This window comes from Didymosphaeria variabile (genome assembly GCF_027946475.1).
Source record: "Didymosphaeria variabile strain IMI 356815 chromosome Unknown scaffold_5, whole genome shotgun sequence".
In the NCBI taxonomy this organism is placed as follows: domain Eukaryota; kingdom Fungi; phylum Ascomycota; class Dothideomycetes; order Pleosporales; family Didymosphaeriaceae; genus Didymosphaeria; species Didymosphaeria variabile.
Window position 1 is genome coordinate 3173216 of NW_026611624.1, and position 23871 is coordinate 3197086.

At 52.8% G+C, this 23871-nt stretch overlaps 6 protein-coding genes across 6 annotated transcripts; 5 read left to right on the forward strand and 1 right to left on the reverse strand.

The window, feature by feature from the left end:
• Window positions 1-91: 91 nt before the first annotated feature.
• N0V89_007520 (uncharacterized protein) lies at window positions 92-1804 on the forward strand (the record flags this gene model as incomplete). Its single annotated transcript, XM_056216282.1, has 4 exons — window positions 92-218; window positions 268-321; window positions 373-1092; window positions 1140-1804. The coding sequence occupies 4 exons, from the start codon at window positions 92-94 to the stop codon at window positions 1802-1804; spliced, it is 1566 nt and encodes a 521-aa protein (XP_056070529.1).
• A 5591-nt stretch (window positions 1805-7395) lies between these two features.
• N0V89_007521 (uncharacterized protein) lies at window positions 7396-8564 on the forward strand (the record flags this gene model as incomplete). Its single annotated transcript, XM_056216283.1, has 2 exons — window positions 7396-7400; window positions 7448-8564. The coding sequence occupies 2 exons, from the start codon at window positions 7396-7398 to the stop codon at window positions 8562-8564; spliced, it is 1122 nt and encodes a 373-aa protein (XP_056070530.1).
• An 811-nt stretch (window positions 8565-9375) lies between these two features.
• Window positions 9376-10665, forward strand: N0V89_007522 (uncharacterized protein; the record flags this gene model as incomplete). Its single annotated transcript, XM_056216284.1, has 3 exons — window positions 9376-9491; window positions 9546-10086; window positions 10144-10665. The coding sequence occupies 3 exons, from the start codon at window positions 9376-9378 to the stop codon at window positions 10663-10665; spliced, it is 1179 nt and encodes a 392-aa protein (XP_056070531.1).
• A 4177-nt stretch (window positions 10666-14842) lies between these two features.
• On the forward strand, window positions 14843-15850 carry N0V89_007523 (uncharacterized protein; the record flags this gene model as incomplete). The annotated part of the gene is made up of 1 exon (XM_056216285.1): window positions 14843-15850. One exon carries the CDS (start codon window positions 14843-14845, stop codon window positions 15848-15850), a length of 1008 nt encoding a protein of 335 aa, XP_056070532.1.
• Window positions 15851-17779: 1929 nt separating this feature from the next.
• N0V89_007524 (uncharacterized protein) lies at window positions 17780-20636 on the forward strand (the record flags this gene model as incomplete). Its single annotated transcript, XM_056216286.1, has 5 exons — window positions 17780-17902; window positions 17959-17980; window positions 18029-18963; window positions 19052-19880; window positions 19933-20636. 5 exons carry the CDS (start codon window positions 17780-17782, stop codon window positions 20634-20636), a joined length of 2613 nt encoding a protein of 870 aa, XP_056070533.1.
• An 808-nt stretch (window positions 20637-21444) lies between these two features.
• Window positions 21445-22134, reverse strand: N0V89_007525 (uncharacterized protein; the record flags this gene model as incomplete). Its single annotated transcript, XM_056216287.1, has 1 exon — window positions 21445-22134. One exon carries the CDS (start codon window positions 22132-22134, stop codon window positions 21445-21447), a length of 690 nt encoding a protein of 229 aa, XP_056070534.1.
• Window positions 22135-23871: the final 1737 nt, after the last annotated feature.

The following is a 23871-nucleotide window of genomic DNA, read 5'->3' on the forward strand; positions in this document are numbered from 1 at the left end:
AACCTTCGAGTAAACCCCACGCCCACGCGCATTACACGCAGAACTCGACATCCCTTGCTTCAAAAACCGATTGTCGACGAGTCCGGTCAATATGCGCTGGGCACCATCCGCTGCACACCGTGGCGGCGATGCGCGTGTTGAGGCTCCGGTCACGCTGCGTGGCTATCTCCTCTGCGTGTTTGCCGCCTTTGGTGGTATTCTATTTGGCTATGATTCCGGTACACTAAACCGTTCCAATCTGTGAGGTTGCGCTGACTATGTGTGCAGGCTACATATCAGGCGTACTGGCTATGGACTACTTTAAGCAGACCTATGGCCAAGGTAAGTGCGCCACGCCTTCAGGACCTGCCAGCAATGCTAACAGAAATGCAGCTCCCGACTACGCAATCCCCACCTGGCAAAAGTCGCTAATTGTCTCAATTCTTTCCGCTGGCACATTCTTTGGTGCGCTCATCGCAGGCTCCGTGGCCGACTGGATCGGTCGCCGCCCCACGATTATCACTGGATGTATCATCTTCTCCGTCGGCGTTGTTTTTCAAGTTGCGTCGTCCTCCGTTGGCCTCCTCGTTCCCGGTCGTCTCATTGCAGGCTTTGGTGTCGGTTTCGTCTCCGCCATCATCATCCTGTACATGTCTGAAGTTGCGCCCAAGGCCGTTCGCGGTGCCATTGTCTCTGGTTACCAATTCTTCATCACGATCGGTCTCATGCTCGCATCGGTCGTCGACCAGGGCACGCACGCCATTGACAATTCCGGCTCCTACCGTATTGCCATGTCCCTTCAATGGCTTTGGGCCTTGATCCTGGGTACCGGCCTGTTCCTGCTTCCTGAGTCTCCGCGCCACTTTGTCAAGAAGAATCGCTTTGATGATGCTGCTATCTCTCTGAGCAAGCTCCGCGGCCACCCAGTTGATTCGCCGTACATCAAGCATGAGCTCGCCGAGTTAGTAGCAAACCACCGCTTCGAGTCTGAGCACATGCAGTCTAGCTGGTTGGACTGTTTCCGCGGTGGTTGGGCACCATCCGGTAACTTTCGCCGTGTGTTTCTTGGTATTGCTCTGCAGATGATGCAGCAGTGGACTGGTGTCAATTTCAGTAAGTACCCCGATTCACAACATTTGACCAAACGCTAACGGTGTCAGTCTTCTACTATGGTACCACGTTCTTCAAGCAGGTTGGCATCAAGAACGAATTCCTTATCAGCATGATCACGACCATTGTTAACGTCGTCTCAACCCCGATCTCTTTCTGGACCATTGAGAAGCTTGGCCGTCGCATGCTTCTCATCTACGGTGCCGTCGGCATGCTGGTTTGCGAGTTCATCATCGCCATTGTCGGTACCGTCGACGAGGGCTCTAAGGCCGCTGGCATCTGTCTCATCGTCTTCACATGCTTCTACATCTTCTTCTTCGCCACTACTTGGGGCCCCGCCGCCTGGGTCGTCATCGGTGAGATTTTTCCTCTCCCGATCCGCGCGAAGGGCGTCGCTCTTTCTACCGCCTCGAACTGGCTCTGGAACTTTGTCATCGGCTACGTCACGCCGTACATGGTCGATGAGGACAAGGGCAACCTCAAGTCCAAGGTCTTCTTCGTGTGGGGCGCGACTTGCACCATGTGCGTCTTGTTCGCCTACTTCCTTGTTCCGGAGACGAAGGGCCTTTCGCTCGAGCAGGTCGATCGTATGCTGGAGGAGACGACCCCGCGTAAGTCGGCAAAGTGGCAGCCTAGCGAGTCGTATGCGGATGGGGCTGTTGACAAGGTCGATGCTATCACGTCGCAGAATCTTGAGCACCGCGAGAAGGTTTAGAGGTGGTGAACTATATTCCTTCTTGGTGTGTTATTACGGGATGGTGTTTTTGTTAGAGTACTTTCGCATGAGGAGCTGCTGCGTCATGAAATTACATTGGCGCAATGAGGCGTCTCCGGGTTTGGTATTTTGTTTCACGAATATACCCGGCGTATGAATGGGTTGGTTTTATTACGGCGTTGCAGGCGTCAATGACGGAGGACATCGTGCCGTCTATGCTGATTGGTGGCACTATCACTGAGCGCCGTCACGCTCACTTCCTGTATTCTATAGAAGGAATGCACATAGAAGATTTTCGGTCAAGATGAAGAAAATTGCTTGTATACATGGCGAAGAAATCAAACTCAACGTTTAGCGCCTCAACGGGGCGACCTAGGTGGAACTGAGCATGATGAACTGAATATGGCATGTTCTCGAAAGACGGCACTTCACAGCATGGTCATCTGATTCTGGACTTGCTGGGCGACTACGCATTTCGGCATAGATCACAGGTTATGAATCGCTTGCTTCCAGTTTTGCTGTTTGAGAGCTACTTTGGGTTGCCTCAGACTTTTTCCGTTGTAGTCGGTTTGGAAGTTCCTTACCCAACTTATCATGGCTCTGGTTCATGCTATTTGTCCAAGATGACGATATCGAGGTCCGCTGGTGTGAGAGACATCTCCTGCATCTCGACGTCTGAGTCGCGGTATTCACGGTCTTGGGGTCCACCTTGTCAAAGCCACACTAGTGGAAGCTGTACTTGTCGCCCTGTGCCAGCAGTGGGCCGCACCACCGGGTGGCGCTTTCATTGCCGGTCTATGGCTCCGAGCTGGTGTTCACGGTGGAGCTGTCGCAGTTGAAGTCCTGGCGGTGATGCAATCCAACCTGGAGATGGTACTCGTGGCGGAAGTGGACGTCCTTTCTAAAGTCCACCGATCTCGTGTAATCTCTGCCGAGTTGCTTTACTTGTTCATCGTCCACCATTCGCTTTCACGTGCGCTCGCCTTCGAATCCGATGCACAGAAAGTAAGGCTTGTTGCTATCCTCCGGGAAGTAGATTCCGCGAAAGAATTTCTCACCTCGGCGGTCCTGGAAGTCTTTGGAAGTGGTGCAGAGAAGATGGTGGACGGTTTTGTCCTTCTCTTGGCATGCAACGGAGCAAAGGGCCATATCGACACAACCAGTACAGACGACCGTGGCGTCACTCTTGCACGCACCGCACTTAGGAAGCGTCACGAGAAAAATGCAGTATCCAGTACCACCTACTTCCAGCTCGCATTCAACGTTGATGATGTACCGACTCCCTGTATCGTTCGTCCCTTGGGTTGGTCTCTTGGTCAGATAGTGATGCCTGCGAGGCTGTACAATGCATCGCGCTCTCTTAGATTCCGGTAGTCAAATATGTGTCTTGATTAGTGACAGGTGTTGAATGTGCTGGACTTGAGTCAGTTCGTCGCGAGAGGTCATCCCAGTTTCTGTCGATATCTGTGTGGAAGTTACAAACGCAGTGTCCCCGGTGACTGCCTCTGCTGTGGATACAAGTATGAGCATGGGCGTTCACAGATCAACTATTTCTGGACTCTTTACGAAATCGTCTGGAAACTCGAGCGCCTTCCCTCTGCCCTCCTCTGCTTATCCGAACGTCATTGTCAAGCTAGTCTCGGACAATACCAGAAGTGCTAGAAATGCGGGGTTTCAGAGGTGACTTGCTCGATTATTCCCGATCCCAGTGTCTGCCTCGTCAGCAACTTCAGGAGGCTGTCTGCTCCTGGCGTTGCAAAGGAAGTCCAACAAGTTTCTGCGCTCATGTCAATCTGCATTGGCATCCTTCTCCGGTTTGCTAGTCCTTGTGGCGTTGGAAGAACTAAGCATCGATCGCTCTCGCGGCGGGACATATTAGAAGTAGACGTACCGTGGAAGCTGCCATGAAGAGAAGGCTCGCGAACGTGCATACGATAGACGTCTCAGGCCAGTGTGCCTGTGGAGGTGAGATATTGCGCTGTGACTGCATAAGTGCGGCACTATCTCGCCGGCATAACGAACTTTGCTTCTTCAGGTTCAGCGTCCAGGAGCATTCGGATAGACTGATGTAGACTGTAGTACGGTATACGGTCAGAATTTTCCACTGGATGGAATAGGGTGCCGTAGCATGTACAGAAATTTACTAATGAAATTACGCCGTCTTCTTGATTCTTGGTACCAAGCCTTTTTACGTGCGAGAAGACCACGAGGTAGTTCATTTCCCCCAACATCGATCCCAGTCCAAAAGTTCTTGGGAGCTTACAATCGCCTGCTGGTTATTGTCACACAAGGCAACACAAGGTAAGAAGACTGGGCTGTGCACATCCTGTCGAACCTCGCCACACAGGCGAGCTAGCAAATGCACGCGACGTCAGCGGCTATTGGATCTTCGGAGGTCTACATTCCATAGGACTATAGTCATGACAACAAACCTTGGGCCTGAGCAAGTTGGGAGGCGTCTGTCCGCAGACACTGTAGCGCGTACGAGCGAGGCCCACTGTCCCCATTTTCGCGTTCATCAGCACTAGCCAAGAGCGATAAAGGATAAGGGCTACACCTGACTCTATCTCATGACGCGTAATTGCATGAGGCTGATGCTGAGTTCAACTGTATCGCAATATTCGTGGCGGCGTAAAGGGTCGAATGACCAGACAATTGATATCATCCTGCAACGCTGGCACAGCGTGAAGTAACGCTCAAGCGACCTTGCAAGCAAACACGCCAGTGTTCGCAACATCGCAGCCCTCTCTGGTAATTTAGTCGATTGCATAAGCGCAGTCAAGACAATCATGCGCGCAGTTGATCCTCGGAAGATGCTGGTAGACCTGGAACCTCTGAGCCAGGCTATGTCTCAAGTTTTCGCGAAGCTGACTTCGTTAGTAGTCAACACAGCTTCGGAACATCCTCCGGCCGTCGCATTGCGCAATATCCAATGCAGGAAGGCAACTTTGAGCAGCTAGTCCACAATGCTGTTGTTCTCATAATCTTCGCTTGGAAGTTTAGCAGACGAGCTCATCGCTACGGTTCAAAACCTGACGAGCAGGTTCTATGCCTGGAAGTTGTACTGCGTACCCTAGAGTAATGCGAACCTCAATTCGTCCATAAGCTTTTGGCCTTGCGTTAAAGCGTAGATTCTTGCCGACGGTGCTCATTAGAGATGACCTCCGTGTCGCTTAGTCGGAGCACTCGGCTATATCCCGTATCAGTTACTGAAGTCTAGCGGAGTGCAGTACAAGTTCGTCAAAGTCATGGCGGGGGGAAGGCGTTGCCTGGACTGGGGAAACGCTCTGTCTGGCATGTACTTCTATAGAGGATGGTACAAGATGCCAGTGGTGGATATGTCGATGGTATGAGCTTTGAGCGGTGGATCACGGAGGTTGTGCTGCGGTCAGTGATGTCGGCATGTGGTAGCGCTGGAGTGTATCGAAAACAATGGGAGCAGCCGCGACATCAAGCCGGAGCGTGGCGTACACTAAAATTGGATCGGACTATCTGCCCTTCAGTATTGATTGGAGGCAATTGGTGGCTAGATGGGGCCTTGCATCTTGTGGGGTTGGTGGCTTGAAGTTCCCAAGACTAGCTCTTATCGTGCTCTGCTGGAGGACAGCGATGGGTCCGTATCGGCCCCCAAAAGCAAGCAGGCGGAATTTTGCCGGCCTGCATTGCGGGCCGTTTGGAGATGGCTCAGCGGGAGTGTGCAATGATGAGATGATGGCGGCGTTGCAGGGCCTGGGTAGCGCCCACGCTAGGTACCCTCCGCACAGGCCAACGGATGTTGGTAGCTGATTTTGTTGATTAATGATCTGTTGCGTCTCACCCTTCCTCTTCCTCTAGGCGGCCTCGAGTGTTATCACTCGCAATTTCACAGTTGTCTTTATAGTTTGTTGCTTGTAGGGTAATGATGTACGCGTTTCTTGGGGACAAGGCGCACACTGACGAGGCTATCGTGCATGCTGGATACGGCCTCGGCTATGGCAATGTATGCTCCGAAGGACAAGTACATATGTCTCAAGGTGATCGAGCTCACGAAACTGACATGATGAAGTGGCTACATCCTATTGTGGACAATACGGAACTGGACGCATCCGCTGTGGCTGACAGTCTTTCATCGGCTTCGGACAACAACTTATCTCTGGATGCGGGCGTAGTACCAGCTCGAAGAGGGAGAGGCAGGCCGCGCGTGAATACACCGCGAGATGAGAGCGCTGTAGAGGTAGCTACTATACTCTCAGTATCGTGCGCAGAAGCTAAACGGCGCAGAAACGCCGGGCTCAGGTACGAGAGGCGCAACGTGCCTATCAAAAACGAAAAGATAGTGCTACTGCCTCAGAGCGGAGGAGGTGCGACGATGTACTGCAAGTCCTCTCCGACCTTTCCATGGACGTAGAAGCACTTCTCCAAGCCGCTGCTGATGCCGGAGTGATGAAAGAAGACGGCGAGCTGCCCGATCATATGCGCCGCCTGTGGTCGACTTACGACACCGCCATCAACAGCGCATGTCTAGGTCCTGAGTTGCGATTATTGCAAGTTAAGAATGAGCGCCGCCAAGCTGTACATCAAAATACTAATCACTCAAACACTGAACTCAACCCTAATACGCAGCGACCATCGCATCACAGAGATTCAATGGACCTCGACCTCGGACCGGTGAATGATCAAACGCTCATTACTCCATTCGCTGCAACTCAAATGAGTTTTCCTAACTCGGGCCCTCGAAGCATTTATCAGGTGTGCAGAGAACGGCAAGCAGAGTTTCATCGTACTCGAAATCCCGCATAACGGCGCTGAATCGAGCTAGCGGGCCGTTCCTCATGTCCCAAACAGCGTTCCTGATCATGCAGCCCTGTACGCCACGTCGACTATGAGTATGTTCGCAGGCAGTAGGAATGTAATGGCTGGAACGATTCCATGACCGCCACCGCAAGTCGGGGCCTACGGAAGCGATGACACCATTGCGCTTGTTGCGTTGCTGGGATCTGCTGGCAAGCAACCACTAAGAGCCACGTATAGCTGTAACACCCTTGGGCACCACTTGCTGCTATTGTTGGTAGCATGGCAAGCTTACAAATGTGATGAATGTGCGACCACAGCGATTGCACGCGCGTAACCGGCGCGACTTCAGAAAGCGTTCGCGTTTATCATCTTTCCGAGCGACGCACGCAAGACTCAATTCGCGGTCTGCTTGTCTCCGCCGAGGAGGTTCAACGTCATCCCTATATCCGCTCGGGGCGTAACTTCTGCTCGCTGTGCAGTCGCTTCGCAACTGTGCCCCTCCTTGGCGCTTCCCTTGTTTGCGCCCAGTACAAAGCCAGGAGCGACCTCGATTACCGCGTTAGCTCAACACTTCTAGGCATCCTCTCCAATCACCAAACTACCAATCATCAACCTGACGCGCAATATGGAACATTTTGAAGAGTTATTTTCTCAGGCCACGCAAAAAGGCGCTAATGGAGTACCCGGAGCTGCAGCAGCCGTGGTGGATAGGACTGGTACGTTCGACAGTAGCGCAGCCATTTAAGTTTGCAGATCAAGCAAGGCTTTGTGAAAGAAACGGATCACCGTTTTCGAACATCGAATATCAGGCTGACCACATGCCGTAGGCAACATCATATATAAGCATGTTGCTGGGTTCAATGGCGCAAGGGAGGACGCGGCAGAGCTTACCTCCGACCAGGTGTATTGGATAGCATCGTGCACGAAGCTCGTTGCTTCTATTGCAGCGCTCCAATGCGTGGAACGCGGCCTCATCACGCTTGACGAAAGTCTCAACGTGCACCTGCCAGAACTCGTATCGCAGCCTATCATTGCTGCGACTGGAGGGAAAGAGTTCTTCGAATTGCGCGAGGCCACCAATCCCATCACACTGCGACAACTGTTAACCCACTCGAGCGGCATAGTCTACGATTGGCTTAACCCCACACTGACAATGTGGCGTAGCTCACGTGGAGAAATCGCACAACTCCCGTCCACTGGCCGCACCGAGGAGATCATGTTTCCTCGAATTGCAGAGGCAGGAGGAACGTGGAACTATGGTAAGTTAGGACTGATACCGAACATTTACAGGGACTTTTTTCAGTTGACTTTCGGTATAGGCACTAATCTTGACTGGGCAAGCTTGCTGGTCGAACGACTGACGAAGACTGCATTCGAAGACTATGTCACACTAAACATCGCTCAGCCGCTAGGGATCAAGTCCTGGACGTGGCACCTTCCGCGCAAACCTGAGGTAGCGGAGAAGCTCATGCAGATGAGCGAGCGGAGACCAGATGGGTCACTCGCTCCAAGCAAGACCCCTATATGGGAAGAACCGGAGGCTGAGCGCGGCGGTGCTGGTATTTATTCTACCATCGACGATTACATGCGCATTCTGGCCGATACACTCAAGGAGTCACCCGTAACGCTCAAGGAAGAGACCATGGACACGATGTTCACACCACAATTCAAGGAGGGCAGTAAGTTGCAGAAGTCGATGTGGGACATTGCGTGCGCCCCATGCGTGGGCCGCAGCATGGACCGAGTATCTCCCAATCAAGGGCTTGGTGGGTTCCTGACCACTCATGACATCGACCGAGAGGACTACTTCAAGCCCAAGGGTACGCTTGGATGGCATGGGATGGCGAACCTAAGCTGGAATGCCAATCGCGAGAAGGGCCTGGCGTATTTTTTTGCGACGCAGGTCATCCCTTGGGGCGATGAGAAGAGCGAGGCATTGATCAAAGAGTTCGAGGCGGCGGTGTGGAAAGCCTACAAGAAGGATTGAGGCAGACATTATTCCTAGGAAGCGATCCCTGGGGTGCTCACCCTCACAAACAACCTTCCAACAACCCTTACGTAAGCTCGACATGCTCGCAGTCTTCTGCTTTTTGGATCAGTGAACCTTATATCTCGATCAATGGCTCTAAAGTCACGTCATCAAACCCCATGCGAATATTAGTCTCTCAACTGGTGTCACCCAACTAACATCGCGCTCAAGTTCGATTTGCTTCGCCAGCATTCACATAAGATGAAACTGGGGGAGACTTTAACCACCCTTTGTTTTCCTCTTCAACGTTCGGATGAGCTCTGCGGGTGCATTCCGTGAAACATTGATATGTAGCAGCGCGTTCCACCAACGGTTGCCCAGGTTTGTCTTTGAGGGGCTGGATTCCAGCGTACCGCTGCAAGTTGCAGCGCCGTCGCTAACCGTCGCTACTGGAGTACGTACAAATTTTATGTATATCCTACCATGAGTACATTATCTTTCGAGTCGACGTATAGTAGGTGATCCTTCATTGCTAGTATGTTGGAGCACACTTTCTGCGTTGGACATGGACTTCGTGATGCAGACAGGATTTCTATACCGGGAACACAATCGATGGCAGGTTACCAGATCGTTCGCAGTAGGGCGTGCGTCATTGCATGCACAAGTATACGCCTGCCTAATCTGGCTAACCCCTCACTACCCGCATGTGTCGTGCATCTATTTGTAAATGCGGTCCACCTTCAACAGTATCACATCTTCGTATAAGAGCTTCAAGTCTTCATATCACCTATCTGGCCCAGAGACCCTCTATTTACTATCATCAACCAAGATGTCCGAAACATTCGACGTTACCGCAGCCCGCGATCGCTTCCCCGCACTAAATCAAGACCAGGTATTTCTCGACAACGCTGGAGGAAGCCAGACCCTGGGAGATGTGATCGACTCGTAAGCTCTGTTCTGGTATGCTATAGAGAAAGATTTACTAAACAGTCTAAACAGCATAACCCAATATTTGTCAAAGACCAACGTCCAACTCGGCGCCTCCTACCACACCGGCAAAATCTCCAACACCAGATACGAAGAAGGCTACCAGGCTGCCGCAAATTACATGAATGCAGGCCGCGATGAGATCGTCCTCGGAGGCTCTACCACCCAGCTCTTTATGAACCTTTCGTCGGCGCTAAAGATCCCCGAAGGCTCAGAGATCATTCTTTCGAAGATGGAACATGAGACGAACGTGAAGCCCTGGCTTCATTTGGCAGATCGTCTGAAGCTTACGGTTAAGTGGTGGGAGTCGCCTAAGCCAGAGCTGAAACTTACGCCTGAGAACCTCAAACCGCTGCTAGGGCCGAAGGTAAAGTTCGTTGCGTGTACCCACGTAAGCAATATATTGGGAGGGATTCATGACGTGAAGGCAATTGCAGATACTGTGCATGAGGCAGGTGCGTTGTTTTGTGTGGATGGTGTGAGCTTCGCTCCCCATCGGAAGGTTGACGTGAAAGCTTTTGGAGTGGATTTCTACGCGTTCTCGTGGTACAAGGTAGCGCAGCCCATCTCCGTGCCTTTCCCCTATACATACATGTGCTGATTTAGCCAGGTTTACGGCCCACACATCGCTGTCCTGTACGCCAGCAATGCCGCCCAAGAATACGTGAAACCGCTCCCACACTACTTCAACTCCACCAAAACCCTCGAAGACAAACTCGGCTTCGCAGCTTCCAACTACGAAAATGTGCAGTCTCTTCCCTGCATAGTCGATTACCTGGCCGACAAAAGCGATGCTATTGTCGCGCATGAAGAAAAATTGCAGACCATCCTGCTTGAGTTTTTGAACTCACGCAAGGACATCACTGTACTAGGCTCTACTTCATCAGATTCAACTGTCAGAGTTCCGACCATCTCATTCGTGGTGAAGGGCAAGGATTCGCGGGAGATCGTGGAGCAGGCGGACAAAATCAGCAACCTTGGATTCAGATGGGGTCATTTCTATTCCAAGAGGCTGTGCGATGAGGTGTTGGGGTTGGCACCGGAGGGTGTTGTGCGCGTTAGTATGGTGCACTACAATACGGAGGATGAAATTCAAGAGCTTGTAGAGATCCTTGAGAAGATATTGTCTTGATAACATAAATCACCGTAGACAAAGGGAATGGTCACCAAGACGGAAAGGAATTGAATCAATCTTAAGGTGGATTTTGAACGTGACAGCGTATCGTGCCAACGGGATCACTCAAAATCAAATCGAACTGCACTGTCTTCCTTTAAGGTCCTACCGAGTGCAGTTGAGATCTCGGATATACTAAGGGATAAATAGATGGTGTAAAGCTCCTGGTGAAATCTGAGCTAACGACGACGGTGTTTTGATAACAATTTAAGGAAACCCCCCTCTCCCAGCAAAGGATCCTCGTCCGCGCCACAGCAATACCAAGTTCGACCGCCCTTTCCTCGAACACCGATTCATCGTCCATAACAGCCCGGCCAATTATCAACGACAAGTCCAAATCTCCACCCAACGCTCGTTTCACATTAATCAGCGGCTCGAGGATGAACGGCTCCGCTTGTCCGTCATTGATAGCCAAGAACTGCCCCTTGTCAAACCTGCTATTCTTACTGCACACAAGTATTAAGTCGCGTGCCACCACATTGTTCAATGTCCTGAGCCTCGTCATCTTCTCAAGATCCTGGCATCCAGCGCCCCATGTACTGGGTACCTCAGGATCTTGGACATCCCAGTGATGGTGCGGTTTACAATAAGCAACACGATAGAAGGGAGGGATAGTACGGTTCCTCTAAATATACCGCAGCGAGTGAAGACCGACGATGTGCATCTACGTGGCTCTCTTCTACGTCCGGCTAGTAGCGTAACGGGCGCTCGAAGAAGAAGCTGTCATGTGACCCGACTTCGAGAGTGATGGATTTGATCTTTTGCAATACTCTGGGTGAGAGTATAGTTGAAGATCGTGGAAGAGCGATGGCGTTGTGGATTTTGTGGCGCGGTGTCATGTAGAGCATATCAGTGATTTCGGTGTGCCTGCGATACATTCAGTAACAAGTGGCATACGCGAAGAAACATGCGACTTATAGTTGCCTACAGACCAGCATCAAGTCCAGTGCACTGATTCGCTTCCTGTGAGCTTCACCGCGGTGATCGCACGTGATGAGGCATCGACCTCGGGACCGCCCATTGTTCATAATCGAGTTGGCACCTAAACTCCTCCAGCGCACTTCCCATTCTCCGAGATGCGAGATCCAGGTCCATCAATCAAATGATCGTATATGGGTGCCCGGATCCTAAGAGGGAACATAAGGAGGCCACTCCCTATCTGAACCTTTCCCACGATGCCCATCCTCGCTCACTCGCAGCTTCTCGTAGAGAACAAGTTTCCAGCACTCAAGTCGAGTGAACAACCTTATCCTGCAAGACTCCTTTCATCGTAAGACGGGTATATGGTAAAGTGCTCAACAAACCCACCATTACGCTTCTCACGAATTGGCGAGTAACAAGCCTGCAATAGGCGTCCGACAAGCCATAGTATCATCCATGCTCTTGTGCCTACTTCTGCTAGCTCCCGATCACGTTACGATACTTGACTACTGGGCGAAGGATGCTCAGACCGAATCTCGTGTCGAATCGTGACCGTTCCTCGTTTGAAGTCCCGATCGGAATACGATGATGGTGAGGAGGCATGAGCAGTCGGGTTGTCGTAGACTTCTCAGTCCAGACAGGAGTTGCCCACGACCTTGTGTGGGTGGCGAGCTACGTGTACTCTCGGCATTGATAATAGGACATTTTTCGACCTGGTAAGCTTATAGAGTCCACAGGCTGACGAGCCACAAGTGATTGTTCGGAAGAAAGGTTCGCGTGCGATGTTGCTGGCAATACTTAGTTCTCGAGCCGTGCCAACGATGGCAATAAGTTATACAAGACATCTCTCGAGGTGTGAGACGATACAACCCGGGAGCACGGTGTATAGTGGAAAGAAATGCTCTGGAGACTACTGACACCTTCCCCCTTTCCGGGGCATGTCTATCGCAATGGTAGCAGTAGCCCAGCGAAGGTCATCGGCTCCGAATGCCGTGGCCAATCTGGGCAAAGAGGGGATCCAGGGTCCCAGCACATGTTTCCAGGTCGCTGGTCCTACGCACGACGTAACGGTGCGAGTAGCTCGAAGACTGGGCGGGCCCATCAGCTTTCACGGATCCCAGCCTACCCATGACATGAATGAGAGCGCCGCGGTTCATGATGCGGGGTATGTTCACGCCGACCCCCAGCGTTGCCCTTGGGACGACCCCTCGGCAAGCTACAGGTCATTGGCCACGGTAAAGGATACCGGGCATAGTAGCGCGGGGACAGTATCGACAGTGCGAGCATCGTGAGAAGTCGTCCAAGCTAACTCGTTGCAATATGATGCAGTCCCACTTGGTCGATTAGACGGTGGGGTGGGCTTTCAGCTGTGACATGGAACCACGTGTGAAGGTGTTCGCGACAACAGAAGGCAACGATTCGGATTTCCGTCAGGCGGGATGCCCCCCCACCGTGGACCCATGGTTACTGCTGCTGCCCGCAGTATCTGCCAAGGCGACAGCGTTTCTCCGCGGAGCTTTGAAAAGACAGCGTAGCCAATGGCGGTTTACTTTGACTCGGAGCATTCACTGTCGATGAACTGGAAGCTTTGCAGTTGCAGCCGAGCGCGATTGCCGCACCACGCTGTTCCAGCCACGCGTGCTTCCCAACGATGACTATCCAGAGCAGATTCCAGCCAGCAGAAAGCCCACGTCTGCGAGCGTACCAGAGTCCACAACGCAACGGCAGGCGTCAGAAGGTTGGAGCTCGGCAGCTATCCCGCTAATCAGCGCTGTGTGTTTGGAAGGCGTGCACTATCGCATGGCGGGAAGCAGCGCACGGTTGCACATGGCAAACTCCTTTCAGCGATCGGGAAATGGAGTGATCGTCATGGGCAAATTGACAATGCCATCATCCGGATGACGTCAATTGACTCGAGGATCGCGCACTGCCCTGGGACGACGGCCGACGATACGGGGATGCAGGGTTGTCAAAGCGGTGGGCTCTCAGGGCTACCAATCTGTTGGTGAACGGAAGGCCAGCCCCTGCACCCTGATTGGGTGCGGGAGTTTTTTCCGCACATCCCAAGGTGCGAGTAGAGAGGGATAGAGCTCACCCCAGATTTTCAGGGGTCGGGTCCGCGGAGCTGCAAGCCTCTCCACTGGCGACGTCATGGTGCAAGTCGATGCTCCGCTAGGTTCCTGCGCAGACTATAGGCGCATGCTTGGATGGTGTCAACGTTGTCAAAGGCAGGTTGGTGGGGCGTGGGGACGGCGACGAGGTTCCAGAACGTGCGAAACGTGCTGCAAGATGGATGGCAGCGCGACTCGGAGCGTTGTTCTGAAGACGCTCCGCTTGCACCCAGCGACACATTGCGACAAGCTTGGATGCAAGGGTCACCAGGGCGCAGACGTGCTGTGAAACTGCGAAGGTGCCGGGCAGGGACGCTGGAGAGGGCCCGGGGACAGTCGGGCAACGTGACCTCGCGCGCCAGACGCACTGTTTTCACGATGCATAGACGCCTGGTGCCGAGGCTGGCACCCTCACAGGTGCTGCAGCATGGGTTGGCGCGTTCGTCTGCGCGGCGGGCAAGTGTCCTTTGCTCCGCCCGACGACGGCAGGGGCAGCAGCTTCGCACGGCCGAAGCAGGCGGGCGGGCGCGATGCAAGCAGCGAGGGCGCGGTTGCTGCACTCTCTGTCTGCCAGGTAGCAGTAGAGAGCTTTCGGGCTGCGCGCGATCGCGATCGGAAATGGCATGCGCAAAGGCCATGTTCAAGCAAGTTTTGCCTGGCGCGGGTGGGCGCCTCTGCAGCGCCTGTGTGGCTCGCTTCGCCGTCGCCCGGCCTCGCGCCTCCTGCCATCGACCGATCGCTCGCATTCAAGCTGATCTTGCCAGCAGATGGGATTTCACATTGGCCATGACGGGTTCCCCCATTGTCGGCCGATTTCCATCTCCCGCCGGGACGAGACTCTTATAGCCCCTCCGCCCTGATCCCCTCCGCCGCACTTCCCCTCCAGGACCTCGCTACCGTTTTCGTCTGCTTGCCACACTGCTACCCATTCCTTGGGCGCATGCTTCGGCGATTTGAGCCGCCAACTGCTATAACATAATCCCACCCCGCTCACGGCCTTGCAGCAACCACATTCCACATCCGTACAAACACCAAGACCCGTAACCGTTCCAGCATCCACACTGCCAATACCAACCGCCATAACACCGCCTGCCATCACCACAATGGAGGTCGAAGCAAACATCCATCACGCCTTCGGGGAACCATCGTGGGCAAACGACGCATACCTTGCGCTCGACAACGGCGACAACGGCGCCAACTCTCCTTCCGATAAGTGGGCTGCCTTCAGCAACGCCCCCTCCTTCCCGCAGTCGGCCTTTACCATCCCGCCCTCTCTGCTCACGGCTGCATCTGTCGAGCGCTATGGCCAGGTCACCCCGCCCGAGGAACTGTCTCCTGCTGAACCGCTACGCGACCCGCATCGTGAGGCTTCGATCCCACTCGAGGAGCTCCACAACGAGACGCTCTTCCCGGATCACCAGGTGCAGGCATTGCAGAATTACCAGCCTCACCAACTAGCACAAGACGAGCCTGCTTCGAAGCGACGCCGCACCTCGCGGCACTCCTCAACCAAGGATCCCGCTCCCGTGCAGACCCAGCAACCCCAACAAGACGGCCAACCACCTAAGCGCAAGCGAGGAAGGCCAAAGTCGACGCCACACATGGCCGAGCACTACACTGCCGATGGCTTCCCGTTCCAGGTATCCTCGGCCCGGCAGTCGCATCTCGAGAAGAATCGAGTTGCCGCCCACAAGTGCAGGCAACGCAAGAAAGAGTACATCAATGGCCTCGAAGCGCGCGCACGGGATTTCTCTTCCAAGAATAAGGCTCTCAAGGAGAATGTAGCCATGCTCCGCGAAGAGATATTAGAGCTGAAGAATGAAGTTTTGCGACACGCCGGCTGTGGTTTCTGGGCCGTCGACGAGTACCTTGCACGATGCGCTGGCGACCTTTTGGGTGTCGACGCACCCACCTCTTTGGGAAATGCGCAATCAACGAGACCGAAACCCAGTCCCATGACTAGCACTTCGTCGCTCGATCTGGACAATATCCGTCGGTCATCAAGCACGAGCTCAGTACTGAGCGCAGCTTCTTCGCCAGACAACGATGACTACAGTGGCCTCGATTTCCTCCAGGATATCGACGAGGAAGAAGAGGTCCCATCGACATGAGGCTCTTCTATTCTTCTGCTTGCCATCGTCCTTGTCCAGGACATTCTTTGTCTTCACGAATTATGATACCCCGAACAGTTGTTCAAAAGTTTCTTCTACGGCGTACGAGTCCCCACACGTATTTCTTCACTCCTGGTGTTAGTTTTGAGGATCGTCTTGCTTTCGTGCAAGATTGTACGAGTCACAATATGGCATGAGACGCACGTTGAACGCTGCAAGCGAGGATGTGCAGTGAGGTTGCGAGAGAAGGAAGAGATAACACCAGAATCAGAAGAAACAAAGAGGTCTGTGCATTGAGCCTGACCGCTTGCAGAGGTAGCTTAGTCGAGAAGGGATAATCGAAAGAGTAGCTTCGCCATCTTTGCGTGCTCTTGTTCGTTTGACTTGCGTCGTATTGTAGTGATGTCGCCCGTATATTGTGTAATTTCTATCACTAGGAAGACTATCCTTGTGGTACAGCAGCACAACGTAACGCTTCCCCCGCCTCGACTATAGTTGTTGTGATAGGGCAATTGTACATGCTAACGGATCAGAGATCCGGTGACGAAGAGATCCGCAAACGGCCAAACATCCATGCTGCGCGGGCCAAAATCCCGCCATCCTATCCAGTGAGAGCGATGTGTTTTCGAGACGTTAGGAAAGCCACGCCGCAATGCCTCCTTGTCACGTCCGCATTGTTGGGTATGCTGAGATCTGCAACCGACAGACGGTCGAATGAAGCGCTGCATGGACCAAAATCCCGCGACCGAATGCTGCTCAATTCGCTAGGGAGAAAACCCTTCCAATTACGTCCGTCGACCGCGTACTGTGTATTCCCACATTATTGGCATCGCGCACGTCGCTTGGAAATAACTAGCCGATATAGTTAGAAATAGTTTGAAAATAAGCGCTCATTCGCCTCCCAAGTACGGTTGCTTGATTGATAATCACAGACGTTCAGCCTCTCGGCAGTTTTATGCTTTGTGCGGGTCGGTAGGTAGCACGCGGGATCTGCGGTGGCGAACCTGGGCGCGGAGGACGTTGGGGAAGGAACGATGCACTTGCGCTAGTGAGCGATGACGACACCGCACGTGATCGGAAGCTGGCGGGCGACGCAGTGTTGTTACCTCTGGTGTTCCCGTGTGGTCGCACCAACCTCACGCGCTATCAGCAGACTCGATCCGCCTTGAGCGCGATATCTATGGCCTCTCGTAGACCCGCACTTTGCTGGCGTTGTCCACACCACTCGTCTGTCTCCAGTTGACATCGTGGCCTTGTGCGTTGAATCCATCTTCGGCTCATGTGTTGCTTGGGGCACCTTCTGTGGCCGTCCCCTTCATTATGCTCGTTGGCGACGAGCTGTATTGTGCGGTCGAGCAGCCCATGACCCGATGCTTGAGACCGACAGCACCTGAACGCCGAGAATTCAGTTGCTTTGCATTCCATGAACGAGTACACACGATCATGACAGGGGGGCTGTGACATGCTTCACGAGGCTAGAGGGCGCGAGTCGTCCGCCCCTTCTTATAGGTCGGATGAACGTGCCGCGAATGACGCGGATCAGTGAGCCGTCAAGACGTGGCCGTGGATGGTGAATCTGCAACCCAAAAGTGAGTACAGGAGCAAGTGGCTGCTTGTGGGCGCCAGTCATGCCTGAGGTGTGCATCAACGCAGAGACGCCCCATCCTCTTGATCCAGCTTACTGTCCTCTCTGTGCGCCCCGATCACGCTCCTTGCAAGCCCAGAAGCGCGAGTGAAAGTGAACACCGCGGCGGCGGCGAAGCTCACTGCTCGCGCCACATCAACCAGCGTCCGGATACTTCACCACGCGCATCCGACGCGACCCTCAAGCCTGGATTAGCCGAACAGTCCCGCAACCCCAGGTCTTAGCGGTCCCGCGGAGCCTATTCGCCTATTCCATCGTGTATCGAACAGCTGAGTACGGCATTCATGGAGATCCATACCGCTGCGGATGCGGCCAAAGTGGCAATACCCCGGCAGCCACGCCCTGGCCCCCCAGAACCGCCCGACGAGCAGGATGTGAGCCAACCAACGCCACGCGCGGGACGAGCAGTACGTGCTTTACTCTTCCACTTTGCATCGCGATATGCCCGTGCTAACATCCACAGTGTCTCAGCTGCAGGAAGCGGAGTAAGTGTTAGGTAAAAGTTTCGAATCACACTGACAAGCCCACCACAGAAGTCAAATGCTCTGGTGACACGCCACGCTGCGCTGGTTGCATTGCAAACAATCTCGATTGTTTGTACGATCAAGCGCGCCGGGACCGTCTGAAATCAGCTACGAACAAGAATAAGGATCTTGTTCTGCTGCTGCGGGAACTCAGCCTACGACAAAACTTAGACCAGTCCGATAAAGCCCGCATCCAGGACGCGCTACAAGGATACGAAGATGACTCCTCGTCAACTGTCTCGGTCAGGACTTTGAAGAGAAGGAAGCTATCAGTACCCGAAGAACTGGAGAAGGAGGACAACCAATACTCGTCTATTGCACATCATGCCCGCGCCGAGGAAGGACTGGCTCGTTTAGACGAGGACCTTCTGCGCAGCCGCAAATCACGGTCAACCGGCTACGTGGGCCAGGGCGCGGGGGTTCACTGGTTACGCTCCCTGCAAGATCAAGAAAAAACGGAGGGGCCTGATCAACAAACTATCTCGGATACAAGCAATGCGATCACAACACTCGAGTATGCTTCTCCACGGAAAACCAAACCAGCTATTCCTGTCACAGAAGCCTCGTTCTATCTTGATTCCGACAGCAGCGATTTGGAAATGGATGTCAACCCTTACGACCTACCTCCACAGGAGGTCACAGAGAAGCTTTTGGAGTGCTACATGCGAACTGTTCACAAGTCATTCCCTATCCTGCCGCCCCAATTCGAAGACCAATTTCGGCGCTACTTCCAGGCCGTCAATTCACAACGTCCGTTCTCCGTTCCGGACAAATGGCTGGCGATACTAAACATAGTGTTCGCAATAGGCGCGCGATATTCTCACTTGATCAACGCGGAGTGGCAGGGGGAGGATTGCGATCACCTGGTATATATGACGAGAACCGTTCGCTTGCTGGGTCCATGGCCATTCGCTGCTGCACCAGACTTGGCTTTGATACAAGTGGTGAGTTAAGAGGTTTTGGGGAGACCCTCCGAACTAACTATGCCACTCACTGGTATCGCCTTGAACGGTCATTGCTAACCATTACGAGTCTGGCTTGTTGGCTTTCTACTATCAGGTCATTGGGCGTGTAAGCAGAGGCTGGGTGATGATCGGGATAGCTATCCGCTTAGCTCTGGCCCTGGGTCTCCATTTGCGTAACGAGGATCCGAAGACACCAGTCGGCAAGAAGGAGATTACTTTGCGCACGTGGTGGAGCCTCCACGCGATAGAGTGCCAACTTAGCGCCATTACCGGGCGACCTTGTGTGCTCGGCCACGAAGATTGTACTGTGTCGCTGCCGATGACTTTTGCTGAAGAGGTATCTACCTCGAATAGTCCCGCAGGCTCTACTCCATCGATCCGAGAACAAGACAAGTCGGCCACGCCGGCCAGTAATAGTAATGCAGGAAAGAGCCGTCGACAAGCTCCGCGATCGTATCTAGACGCGCATCTGAACATCGGCCTTATTACGCAAAAGCTCTTAGCTGCGCTATATTCTCCCCGTACTGCTCAGTACTCGTGGGCGTACGTTCAGAACACGATCCCCAATCTACTCCAAGAGCTGGACGACTGGAAACACGGCGCATTGCCGGATAATGGTAGTCTCCACACACAAATGTTCCCACCACCAGAGGGATCGCGTGAAAGCCTCTTGCTTCGATTCTACTACTTGAGTACCAAGATACTGATCACGCGACCATGCCTTTGTCGCTCTGGACGCAAGATACGCGATCAGAGCGATGTCTCCGCAACATTCGACCAGCGGATGGCACGAACTTGTGTGAGAGCTGCGCTTGCTCTGGCCGGCCTGCTGTCCATTGATTCAAGTCCTGAGATCTTGTATGAAAATGGTCCCTGGTGGTCGATCGTACACAACAGTAAGCATTACTCACGCAAGAAGTAATTTTCGGTTACTGATCCAATGCCCAGTTATGCAAGCGATGGCAGTCTTGCTCTTAGAATTGTCGTATGAGCAGAACCACATGCAAGGTAGCCAAGTCGATGTCAAGAACAGCGTGAAGAGATTGTTCCACTGGCTAAATGCGATGCGACACACTGACGCTGTTGTGGAACGAGCGCACAAAGTCATCGTCAAGATTATACAGCAACAGAGGTTCCAGACGATTTTCAGCGAGCTCTTGATTGATAACGAGCCAGCGCACATTAAGAACGAGCATGTCGCCCCGAGTTTTGGCCATCCTCGACAAGAACCACCCACCTACCCTGACAGTGGACACGTCCCCCAACTCCAACCGAATCAGTGGTATGGTGGCTACGTCGCGTCCAATAATCGGCCCGGAAGTGGCAGCTTTAGTCAAGCGACCGCAGGTCCACAGCTGCTGGCAGGTTTAGAACGATCACAAGCACATCAGCAGCTTTTGCCGCAGATGAACCAGCTTCATTCCCAGCCAGAGCAGTATCAGTATCTTGAAGACCCTTACAGCAATCAGTTCATGTTTTCAAACCCATTCATAACCAGCTACGATCAGGACGCACCATTCGTGCTGACCTTGGACGACTTGTGGTCGAGAACTGAACCTTCAGGACACGGAGCCTTCGCCGAGCAACAGGGTGTAAATTACCCAAACTACTCATATACGATGGATCACAATCCGCAGGGTAGCTCTCGGTGACCGCGCTGAGGCGCTTCAAGCTGTTCTCCCACGAAGAAAGTCATACGTCAATCACAGTTAGTTTCCGATGCTGTGAAGCGTGCGCATAAGCTGATATAGGATCGAACAAAAGACGTAGCGGCGTTTGGAAGCAAAAATCGTCGTGTTTGCCCACAAGTCACGTAGCGTTACAAAATACGTAGCTTTACGAGAGCGAAAAGATGTAAATTATAACACCACATCTTTTTTACAATTGACGGTTTACATCAAGGAGACCAATACCTTATCCAATGTTATGTCCCTTACTTCTACGCCAAACGCACCGAATGCAAATACAAATACTGCACTCCCACTTGATCTATACCAGCAGGTGTCTGAATTACTGCAATCTCTCAATACCTTCAGCTCCCTTTCAACCCACATACTCAACCAAAAAGATCGGCCTTTCCGCCTCTTTCCCAATCCCACCACTTATGTTTCCTCATTCAGACAACCAACCGCATGAAAACTACCTCCCTCCGAATCCCCACCGCCCTTCCCCTAGGTACCATTCTGATACACCAGCGTAATACTCTCCAATGTCTTGTGATCCAACAAACACAACAGATTCATCTGATCAATCGTTTGGTTCTTGTTCGCACATGGTAAGCGGGAACGTTCATGTGGCGTGTAGACCGAAGACGTTACGTATATTGCCATTATGGGGAAAACACGTTACATCCTCGATACTCACATGCATCGCCACTTCGAAAGTATGGGCCCTGCGTTACCTATTCTGGGGGTAACACAAGAAATCGACGAGCTGTTGTATGGTTTTCCCATATACGTCTCACCACGCCTGACCCTCTCCTCTCCTCTCAAACTCCAGAATCTCTTCCACGTACTTGTAATGTTTCTCACCACAAATCAACTCGGTGACCCAAAGACTCGCATCAATCCCTGAACTGACCCCTCCAGCATTCACTATCCGCACACCAGCCTCTGTCTCCCCACCATCGACCCACCTCTTCTTCACAATGTTGATTCCAGAGTCCCCTCCCGCAGCTTTATCAGCATACTCCTTCAGCATATCGTAGCAAATATGATGCGTAGTCGCCGTTCGTCCTGCCAAAACACCCGCTGCACCCAGGATAATCGAGCCCGAGCACACAGACTGCAGGATACGATGCCCTGTCTCCTTTCTCGGCGGTAACTTGGCGAATTTCTGTACAAGAGCTAGCGTCTTTTGGCCGTCCTCGCTTGCAATGAACTCAGCGAGAACATCTGGATGGGCGCCTGGAACTACAATGATGTCGTAGCTATCGAGACGTTGTTCGACTTCCGAGAAGGAGGCACCGGGGACGTATACTAGCACGCCATCTTCGGCGCCGACGGGGTTGGTGTGTGCGAAAGTTGTGACGTTGAAAACTTGGGGGGTGCCGGGTGGTGGGCGTGTGGAGTAGACTTCTACTGGGCCACTGAAGTCCATGATGTCGGCGCTCGCATAAATCAGGACACCGACGTTGAGTGCGGGTGTCATATTGATTGTTGTATGCTTTGATATCTGGGATAGGGAATATTGCTGCTCTCGTAGAATAATGTTGGACTCTGCGGTTATATCGGGTGAACAGGTCGGGTCGGATGGTAGCGTTGTCGCCGTTCCGCGCTGAAAGTTGAGATGCGCTGCTAGCTGCAAGTGGCATCTGCTGAGTTCGGTGTAAGCCTTTCACGCCTTTTACTCAGTGCGCTTCCGGAAATGGTAAGGTTAATGGTAGACTGTGGAAGTGTTGTATTATCTTTCAAGTGGGTTTGAGGTACATTCTTTCCGTATGCAGTTATCATCTAGAATGTGAGCCAAATCATTTCCTGCTTTGACTAGTAACCTTGTTTAAAGGCCGTGAGGCTCGCCTACGAGGACATGATCTGATCGTAAGCGCCTAGTCTCGTCATCGTGTGAGTCATTCCAAGAAATTCAATATGCATGCAATTTACGCTATCATTTTCGCTAAGTCTATTCTATACCGGCCTTCTGCATCCGATTTTAACACAATAGAACACTGTACACAATGTCTAGGTCACGCCACTATAGGCGACCGTTACGGTCCAAGGCTCTCAACCACTCTACGCTCCTTATTCAATTTTGCAATAGCTAAGCACCCAATGCCTCTCAATGCACCGACCTTCCAATCCTCAAAAACCATCCTCGCGACACTTCTCTGTTCCAAACTTGGTGCGTACATGGCGACCAGAAACAGTGGTGAATGCAGCCGGAGGTAGGCGAAGCCTGTGTCACGGAGCCGTAGGTACCAAGATACGGAAAGTATCAGCGCGTAGTGGTCGGTGGTAGAAGGTGGTGGAAACGAGGGGTCGGAAAATATATCGAAAGGTGGTGATGAGCTCGGTGTGGTGGAATCAGCTGAAGGCCATATTGGGCTGACATTGCTAGATGACGAGGATATGGGTGAGGTCGGTTTAGATCTTTGGGATGACATTGGGAGCATGTAAGGTAGTACCGACGTTGAATGCACAGCGTGCGCAGCGTATGTTGGTGCCAGTAAATCGTGAAGTATATAGCAAGCGCTGAAGTACGCATATGTCAAGCTAGTGAACGGGTCTCTGAAGTCGGTATGGCCGGTCCCGGGACTGGTCCAGCACAGTCGTTGTCCTTTGCTTTGTTGAACATAATCTTTCCACATCTGATTGACCTCATCCCTCGCTGTTTCGTATTGTTGTCTCTTTTGCTCGAATTCCGTGGGAGACAATACCTCCCCTGCGTGCGACTGGAGCTCCATGAGTCTTGCGAAGGGCGTTACTATCTGCATGTTGAGTGGTAATTTCTCTTTGGTCCAACCGCAAGCTCCGAGAAGAACGCGTTTCATGGCCGGATCGTTGCGTATTCGAGGATCGGACGTGGTAAGGTACACGAAACAAAGCTGTATCCTGACATGAAAGAAGACGTTGACGAGCATGGGTCCAGGTCCGCTTCCTCCAGCCCCACTCCCGGTCTTGCGCTCCCGCGCTTTTGATACCTGCTCCAGCGCATTGTCGATCATCTTTGCACAAGCTATGTTGTGCAGTGCGAAACCATCCCCAGAACTTGCTACCACTGATTCGAACAAAGTCAGCATCAGACTTGTCATGACCATGTACAAGTCTCCAGCTTTGTCGCCTCTCTCTTGCAGTACCCTCCCTTGAGTACGCAAGCTACCACCGTACAGCCCGTAGGCATGGTGTAGTAGCGCATCGTTCCTCATCTCTAAGCTGCTGAACGCCGCAG